This window comes from Austrofundulus limnaeus, unplaced genomic scaffold (genome assembly GCF_001266775.1).
Source record: "Austrofundulus limnaeus strain Quisiro unplaced genomic scaffold, Austrofundulus_limnaeus-1.0 Scaffold479, whole genome shotgun sequence".
Classification (NCBI taxonomy): domain Eukaryota; kingdom Metazoa; phylum Chordata; class Actinopteri; order Cyprinodontiformes; family Rivulidae; genus Austrofundulus; species Austrofundulus limnaeus.
The window spans coordinates 74,915-84,678 of record NW_013952881.1 but is presented as its reverse complement, the minus strand read 5'-3'; the positions used below and the strand labels follow the sequence as shown (position 1 = coordinate 84,678).

At 38.0% G+C, this 9,764-nt stretch overlaps 2 protein-coding genes across 2 annotated transcripts in view; both read right to left on the bottom strand.

Annotated features, from left to right (window-relative positions):
• Window positions 1-255: 255 nt before the first annotated feature.
• Window positions 256-2,446, bottom strand: bola1 (bolA family member 1). The gene is made up of 2 exons (XM_014025487.1): window positions 2,349-2,446; window positions 256-1,018 (listed from the first exon to the last, which is right to left on the bottom strand). The coding sequence occupies exon 2, from the start codon at window positions 993-995 to the stop codon at window positions 543-545; it is 453 nt and encodes a 150-aa protein (XP_013880941.1). The 5' UTR covers window positions 996-1,018; window positions 2,349-2,446; the 3' UTR covers window positions 256-542.
• A 3,755-nt stretch (window positions 2,447-6,201) lies between these two features.
• LOC106529951 (synaptic vesicle glycoprotein 2A) overlaps window positions 6,202-9,764 on the bottom strand; it is a gene marked incomplete at its 5' end in the record, with an annotated part of 23,651 nt that continues 20,088 nt past the window's right edge. The window contains 2 exon segments of the mRNA XM_014025486.1: window positions 6,202-8,583; window positions 9,241-9,400. Coding sequence (XP_013880940.1) covers window positions 8,400-8,583; window positions 9,241-9,400 — 344 coding nt within the window.

Below are 9,764 nucleotides of genomic sequence, written 5' to 3'. Positions count from 1 at the left end.
TCCAAGAAACCCCCACCCCCACTATGTGATTAAGCCGACTAAAGGAGCCCAGAGATGTTTATCTGATATAGCGGCAGTGGTTGTCTCAAGACTAATATGATCTAATAAGAGATTTCTATACTGGTTAATACTAATAGCGTTTTTATTTTTCCAATTCAGGAGTATTGTTTTCTTTGCAATACAAAAGGCAGTGAAAATCATGCGAGATTTGTTTTTTTCTAAGGTGACATCATCTAAAATAGCATAAACTAACAGTTACTGTTAGTTTATGGCTTTTATTGATTGAGGACAATCTCTTGGAGCAGTTATGATAAAATAAAAAAGAACTGAATTAACTTGATCAAGTTTAATATCTGGAGATCGTCTCAAGGCCCATGTTTGTTTTACGAAACAAAAGTGGGATTTTAACCCTTCGAGAACCGCTGGTGTTATGGTTTTCTGAGTCACTGTTGGAGTAAAACCCTACAGTTGTCTTGATCTGTTTATTTAAACCTTTAAATATCAGTGCAGAGTCTGAGGAGAAAACATCCAGGTCCAACATTTTACTCTCGTCCAGCCTTCAGTTTCTCCTCCACTGTGTGATCCCCTCTGGAGCCCCCCAGGCAGGACGGACTCTTCCCCAGAGCGGGGTCTCTTCCCCACTGATCAGGAGTTTTTGCCTGGATGGCGAGTGCGTGCACACAGCCACTCAGTTCGTCCTTCAGCGCCTCGTTAACCAGACGGTGGCGCTGAATCAAAGGCAGACCCTCGAACCGGGAGCTGACCACCAGGACGCGGAAATGCGACTCAGATCCAGGGGGGACGGCGTGCATGTGGCTCTCATTGTGAACCTCCAAGTGGTCTGGCTTGAACAAATCGGTGAGTTTGGTTCTGATAGTCCGCTCAACGGGTCGGCTGGGGTCCGGGTCCATGTGTGGTCTGAAGTGGGCCAGGGGCCGGGTTAAAGAAAGGCAGGTGGTGATGGGCCGGGTGCAGCGGGACAAACTGGGAAGCATCAGAAACTGTGGCAGAAGACCACCTAAAGAACCAGAAATGTATAAATACAAACTTTTCATAGAAATTATATCACGGCACTTTTTATCAGAGCTTTAGAGTAACTAAGTACATTTACTTTCTTACAGTACTTAAGTAATTTTTTCAGGATTTCTTATTTTAACAGGTTTTTTGTTACTTTTACTTTTATTTTGTTACATTTAAAACCTAAAATTGATACTTTTTCTTCTTTACTTTTTAAATTTAACATTAGTTACAAATGAAATCTGTCTGAACTCATCATGACGAGTTATTTCTGCTCTAAAAAATGAAGTCATTTCAGATGGTTTCACTAAACCTAGTAGAGTAAATACGGGGGACGAATATTTTCTCCACTAGGTTTGTTGAAACCAGTTTGGTGAAACCAGTTTGGTGAAACCAGTTTGGTTAACCCTTAACTGAAATCCCTTACAAGCCTTTTGAAAATTTTAAGGTGCCGAACAGAGGAAGTTGTCTGACACCCTAGTCCTTAAAATAAAAGCTCCCAGTAGCGTCTGGAAACCAAACCATTTTTGCCCACTGGTGGAACAATGGTACTTTTACTTTCCCATTTTAATGTACAGTTTTATGACTTTTACTTGAGTATTTTTCTCATCAGTGGAATTTATTTTTACCAGTCATTTTTTGTTAGGGTATTTTTTATACTTTTAGTTATTTTTTTCAAGTACTTTATAGTCATCCTCTGCCTTTTATTTTAGCTCTTCTGTCTGTGAACAGGTGTTTGTGTTTTTAAATATTTGTAATTTTGAAGTATGACTTGTCTTGTAAATTAAGAAACGTTAAATTTACTTTTTATGAGCTGAAATGCAATTATTTCACTCCTTTTGGTTAGAAAAAGGCAACTTCCCCAGAGGTTTGTCACGTCTACAGCAAATGGCGACAAAGAAACAGTTGGAGAGTTTATTATTATTATTATTATATATTATATTATTAGAGTGTTTATTATTCGTAATATCAATGATCTGTTTAGTAAAACGCGTTTATTTTATTTTATTTTATTAGTATAAATGAGTCCAAACATCAAGTCAGGTATATGTCTCTATAAAACTAACATTTGTTCAGCTTGTCTGGTATTTTGTAGCTGTTGGTGTGGGGTTTTGTTCGGTTGTTTTGCTTGTTAGCATTAGCTGCTAGCTAGCAAAATATGCTAACTTACTAGCTTTTCAAATAAACACCTCGCGCGACATAAGAAAACAAATCTTTACACCGGAAAGATTTTTTTCCCACAAAATGTGAGCATTTGACATTTTTAGTAGGGATATATATATTTCTAATTATGGCCATAATGAAAAAATTTAAATCAATTTAGCTCTTACCCTTGACAGCACAGAAATCAACACACTCTTCTTCGGTGTTTTACGGCAGCAGGTTTTCCGGAAGTAGCTGCTGCCCCCTGCTGGATTCCTCTTGGTACTACAGCCCCATTCAATCCCCCAACTAAACATTATTATAATTTGTTACAACATTGTCCAAAACATTTCATATTCTCACTATGTTCCACTGTGAATAAAACACGGGTTCATAAAATTTACAAATCATTTCAGTCAGTTTACATTTTACACCACATTTCAACTGTTCTTGAAACATAATTCAAAGAGTTTCTCTTCTGGTTCTGGATCTAATACTTGAATTTAATGAGATTTCATAATTCTAATGCTTTTTTGTTGTAAGTTGGTGCTAAATATACATATAAAATTATGCCTCTTGCAATAATACAATAGTTGGATAAGTATTTTTTATTGCACTTAAAACAAAAATACTTTTCATAATCTTTTTTTCCCACTTGTTTATTCTTTGTCGTTCGTTGTTGCTCATTTTAACTCCAAAGGGTCGCAGCAAAGTGCAAACCCAGTCAAAAGTCAACAAAGAAAATAAAAAACCTTACACACATTTAAACAAAACTGACATAGCCACATTTATTCTAACTATAATTTGCATTATTTATTACTGTCTAACTCATTCTCATTTACAAATTACACACAGTCCAAGACAACATACAGCATGATCCATTTACACCTTTTTTTTTTACATCTTTTTAATTTTGATTCCACAGTTTCTATACTTACAATCAACTACAGTTTCTACAGCACAGTACAGTGACAGAAGTGGAAATTATTTCTTACATTTATTAAATGGTGATGCAGTTTTTACTGACAGAAGCCCAAAGACTCAGTGGTTGTAGAGAGTTACACACAAATGTCAAAATGTTTCATTTCATGTTGTTTTTAAGCCAACGCGGCCAGCAATGTGCTTCTATCCCCAAAAAGCTTCAGAAATAACCAAACACTTATTGCTTTATTTACTTTTTGCTATGGCAACAAGTTCATTATACAAAGGAATGAAAGAAAAACCCTGTAAGATCAGATCTTATGGATCATATTGAACAGTTTACAGAGAACAGGCCTGACGACGCTCATGATTTATTTCCTATTCTTCTTTGTGCTGTTTACGGGTTAATTTTTTATATTAATGTGCTTTTAGGAGAGAAATCCTGCAGACGTTTTCTGCTTCGCTGATGATTTTTGGCTGATTTAGCCTGAACTTTTCACAGTTTTAAAACAGATGAACTGTTAACCACGAAGGTTTGGATGAATTACAGAGAAATTAAATTTTTTTTTTATTGTTAGATGTGGATCAGAGGACCAAAAGGTTATTAGATACATTAATTTTATTTACATATATTCATATTTGTAACAGAATTTGTGGTATGATGAGTGAACTGAAGCCATACAAAATATTTGGCAAGAATTAATGAGGCGGGACTCTTGGCACGCTCGTTTGCATCAGATGATAAATTTGTGAGATTTAAAACGTTAAAAGGGAAACTCTTCTGGAGCTGCACGCCCACCCACAGATTTGTCTTTTGGTAGGTTTGTGCTGTCGGTTTGTTTCCCAGCACGGCAGCGTCGCCACGGGTCTCAGAGGACTCTCAGAACCGAGCTCGGGTTTAATCTCTGTGCAGTAATTTGGCTCTTTATTCAACTGTTTACGTGCAGTATGGCTACTATCCTACAAAACAATGGCAGTTTGGACAAAAACGGTTATTCTGACAGGATCGGTTCAGTTGTTGTGAACATATTGATGCAGATCGAGGGGCTGAAGCAACATTTGGAGCCGTTTCTTGTGTGAATTATATGAAAATCTGATGCCTTGGCAGTGAGTTTTCTATTAATTTACCATTAGACCTTGCTGAAACACAAATAATCTGACTGTATTTTAAATAATGTCTTCATTATGAATAATTAGTCTCAGATCTTAATAAAACTCAACATTTTACTAGGAAATAAAAGACCTTGACTTCGATCAAATGTTTACATTTTGTGAACTAACTAATTTTTCATAAAAGCTCATTAAACACCTCCCTGTTTTCCATCATTATAGGAGACAAGCATCCAACATCTATTTAAAATCAAAATAATAATGGAACGATAAAAGCCCTGATAAATAACTAAAAATTTTCTCAATATTAAAAAACACACACTCACGTTCAAATCAACAGAAAAATACACGGCTGCATCAAAACCATCAGTTTTCTTCATTTTGATTATTATTGTTGTCTTCCACGCAGGTTTAATACAGCAAATAAACCTGTTCAATGTGTGGCCTTTCTTGTGCCATGTGCTCCAAGCCCCCTGCAAATAATGTTCAAAGCTGTCATCAAACACACCTTTCTACTCATGGGTGGAAAATGTTAAAATACTACAGCGATTTACTTCAGAGTAATATAAGAGCAAATGTAATAAAGTCCTGCTTAAATGTGGTCGTCTCAGTTTTCAAGTAACACACAGTTCAGACTTTGTAACATGCAGAACACCCTCCAACACATGTTCAGGACAAACATACTGTATAGTTTTACAGGAGAAGAAAAAAGTCAGTTTTCACTGTGTGACCAGAACATTTCCCTCCAGAAAATGCTCACGTGACAGATGGTTGTGCTTTAAATGGACGGGAATCAGACGCGTCCATTTTCTGACGTGATGAGAACGGATGTTTTAAAGGGAGAGAGAAAACACAACGTCAGAAACCTCAACAGGAACAGAATTCAACCTGGAATGCTTTATTCACTACAAAAATAAAAATAAAAAAACATGGCAGTTATTCTCCACATGGACATGAGACTCCAGGAGGAACAGGACGAGGACGAGCCAGGACCCGAGGGTCCCGCTGTAAAACCCCCCCTCCTGCAGATTCAAAAATGCTTCAAATCATCGCAGAAGTTGTTGCATTTTTGAGTGAATGTCCAACAATAAGAAAAGTACTTCAGGGTTGAGTTGGGTTTACTCAGGATGGAGGTGGAAACAGAGAACTCACTGGTTAGTGGCTCACTCTTATGGTGCGGTATGAGGGCCAAAACTGAGACTATTGTTCACCCAGCGGTGGCCACATGCTTGTAGCAGGAGGTTAAATCTACTCCGAAGATCTATTGATTGATTATTAATGACAGGTCGGCACCGTTAACTGAGCAGCTGAAGGGGTTCTCTGCAGACGAGTGGGCGGTTCACAACAGACACACCTGATTGGATGATCGTTGCTTCGGCCTTTCTTTATATTGTCCTGATGCATCTCAGTAATCCAGGTAAAAAAATCAAAAAGAAAAAAATTGTATAGGTCCTCTGGACGGGTTCTTCTCTAATGAAACGTTTCGTCTCTCCTCCAAGAGACTTCTTCAGTCTGAGAGTTTCAGGCTAAATTCAGGCTTTTAAGCCCTGCCTCCATGTGACTGATACTCACATCACATGGCTATCGTTCACACCTAATTAACACCTATTGTTAACAGGGGGTGGAGTGATACTGGCAATAGCCGCGCTGTAGGAGGGGGACAACTGAAAACGGAGGCCTCCACCTCTGTTTAATGATGGACGGTCTTTCTTCACAAAAATGGCTTCTTTTACTCCTCTCTCAAACCAACGTTCCTCCCTATCAAGAATGAGAACATCCTCATCTCTGAAAGAGTGACCGCTGGCCTGTAAATGAGTGAAAACTGCAGAGTTCTGGCCATTAGATGTAGCTCGTCTGTGTTGGGACATTCTTTTGAACTGTGGCTGCTTTGTTTCCCCGATGTATAACTGGTCGCAGTCCTCCTGGCACTTAACAGCATATACAACAACATTGCTCTGTTTGTGCCGGGGCACCGGATCTTTGGGGTGAACCAGCCTTTGCCGTAATGTGTTTTGGGGTTTGAAAGCCACTGGGACATCATGTTTCTTTCTTTATATTATTAGCTTACTTTGGAAAGAGACCCTTTAGAGCTCCATGTTGGAATTATTTATCCCTCTCCAGTCATTTGACTCTAAAATTAACCCCTTGATTCTATGATTTGGCCTTTCCCACCCTAATAATTAACCCCTATGCCTCAGTTTTGGCTGCTAAAATTAACGTAAAAGTAGTTAAAGTCAAAAGTGAAAGTAAAAAACGAAAGAGAAGAACCAACTTTTCGAAAAACAGAGCAAATACAACTAGCCAGTCAGTGTTTATGTTTAGAAATGCCTCGCAGTGTTGCTGGATTGGGCTGGTTTCTGTCCAAATGGGTTTTTTTTAAACACAGTGGGCTGGAAAAAACAGCTGTGGGTGGGTTGTTAAAATTTGAGCTGCTTTTAACCACATTTGGTGGGTTTTTAGAAAGTATTCATAAGGAAATTACATCAAACTATTAAGTGTCACTGCAAATTTGTGTTGGTTAATATCAACTGTAAACACACCAAAGAGAAGAGTGGGTTTCTGAGAACCCCCTCCTTCTGCAAAACAAGAATATTAGTTGACTTTTCTTATGCATATGCTTGCAGCAAACATTTTATCATCCCCATCTGTTTTATTTCTTTTACAAGTTTTCATTCTAAAGATGACTGTCAGTCTCTCTAACGCTGTCTTTTCAGAGCTACAAAAAATGTAAATACTGATTCACTGCAGATGTGGTGTTTTGTTTATTAGTATAATGTACACATGGGTAGGCTATATCAGTAATCTAAACTTTTTTATATTGCACACACAGTCAGAGGTTGAGATTTGGACGTTTTTTTTAAATGTTATTATTATTATTATTATTATTATGTTGTTGTTGTTGTTGTTGTTGTTGTTGTTTTTTGTGTTTGGGCAGGTTTTACGTTGTGTTTGGGCTGGAAACTGTCAGTCCAATCTGCTCTGCAGAGACCCCCACTTGGAGCAGCTGGCCCTGGTAACTGAGAGGTTAGCAACTAGCATGGATATGCTGGTGTTAGCATCGGAGAAGCTAGCGAATCATGAGCCAGAACTATCAAGTTGAGCTTTTTACAGTTTTGACAGGGTATTAAATTAGGCTTCTCTATATTGAATTGTAATTTATTATATACAGATATTTCTTATAATTTGGCAAAAGAGAGAAAAACAACAACAAACACCACCATTAACCAATAAACAAGGGCAAACCCATCTGCTAATTCCGGTGGTAACTAAAGCTGTGTGCTTCACAGTAATATGTTTTATGTTTAATATTTATCTTGACGTCATGTTGAACAGTAAATTCTGTCGAAGGAACACCTGTCAGTGCATGGAGCTTATAAGTTTATATGTCAACCATTTTTTATTGAGAAAATTTACTTTATTCAAAAAGGTTTGTCTAATAAAGTAGGTGAGAAGCCTGGGCATAGCCTCCCCGATGCTAGCACAAAGGAATAGTCTCCTTCTTATTTGCCAGTGAGGGCCTCAGTTAGTGGTACCAGTCTATCATTAATCAGATCAATAATTAACTTATGGATATAACCTCCTGCTACAAGAATGCAGAAACCGCTGGTTGCACAATAGTCTTAATTTTGGCCCTCATCCTGTGCCATACACTCTGTCAAGAGCCCCCTGTCCACTGACCTCTGACCCTTTCATATTTTTATCTTCTCCAATTTCAGGTAATTATCAATAATAAACCTTGATTAGAAAGGTTTTCTGGGATATTTTTGACACAGATTTATTATCAGTAATCATAAAGGTACTCATTGCAAGGAATGAAATCACATGTTGCAGTTTGAAAGTTAACTTCAGTACTTGTTCAGATATATTAATAGACAAAGCTGAAATAAGCAAACGCCTCAGCTGATTCCACCAAAAACCATTTAGATTGAGAAGTGTTTCAGATTAAAGATATTTCTATCTGCTTTCTCTACTAATCTTAGTGTGAACAGGCACCAACACGTTAAAACCATCAGGTCACACATGTCAGTGTTAAAAACTGTGCAGGTTTAGTTTCTTTATAACACTGCACTGAGTACCTTTAACAGATCACAGGTTAGGTTTGTAATTACGGGTGGGTTCAGAGGACAGAATGAGGTGGGCTCCGGAGCAGTTGGCTCACAGTGTGGCAGAAACCCTTTCCTGCCCTCTGCGAAGCTGCTGGTGCCACACTACTGCAGCACTTGACCCCTCGTCTCGGGTAGTTTGAGCGCGAGGAAGCTGCCCACCGCCAGCGCCCCCGAGGCGAACAGGATGGGCACGGCCTTGGTGATGCCCACGAACGAGGTGAAGATGCTGATGCCCAGCACCGCCGCTAACTTACACAGAGCGTTGAGGAAGCCAAACGCTGTGGTTCTAAAGCAGAGAAGAATACAGGAAAGCAAAGTTTTTTATGTGTTCATGTGTTAGCAAAATATCTCATGACACACTGGAGCAATTTAAATGAACCGATGTACATCTTTAAAAATACAAAAATGTCTCCAACTCAAGTCACGTTTATAGGTGGTTTGACCAAAACTCGATTAAATAATTTTAAAACTATTGCATAAAAACACAGGATGGGATTCATTCTTTTTAGAAAAGCTAAAATTTTATTTTAAAATAAAAATAAGGAGTAACAAACTTTTAATTGTGGAAATTTTGAAGGCTGCAGTGATTAAGATTAACCACAAGGTGGTGTTGTTTTCCTAAAAATTCTCAGGCTTGAAAGCAAAATTCAATTTTGATGCCAATTTTCACATTTGCAGTTAATTATTCTATTTTATAAATTCATCAGTTTCTATGAAAATATAATTTTGTATTTGAATGAATATTTTATTCAGTCAAATAGAAAACAGATTTTTATTCGAGCCATTAGGTGCCAAAGAACTCTCCCCATCTCAGCAACGTTACCCCACAATGTCATCCGTCCCTGTGAGCCAACCAATCAGGAAGAGGCACCTCCTATGACATCACCAAACATGTGACTCATCAGAGCTAATGCCGTAGGAGATGTGAATCTGTGTGACCCACCTCTTGTGAGAGGGGTAGAGCTCGACGGTCAGCACGTCCAGGGAGTTCCAGGAGGCGATGCTGATGCCGCCGAACAGGCAGAGCAGGGCGATCATGGCCGACTCGCTGTTCCCAAAGGACAGGAAGAAACAGCTGACGCACGAGATGACACTGGAGCCGGCTGGAGAGGGGAGGAGACGAAAATCTGTGTCACTGCTGCAGAGTGTTCATTTATTAATTAAAGCTCATTTTCTCATTTGGCCTCAGGGGGATTCTTCTTTTATCTAAAATTTTATTTGTCATGTGTTTTGAAGTTTGTATTTAATTTCTTACACATTTCAGATGGGGTTCCATTTGTAAAGTTACACAGTCAAAAATTACCACCAATATATTTTTATTTAGCCTTTTATAAGAAAAAAGAACAGATTTATTTTTCAAAGTCAGTTTTTCACCATAAGATTCATACATTTATAAATGTCATAGTTGATAAACTAAATATTTAACTTACAAATTAAATATTTAGTTAACAAACTAAATATTTAGTT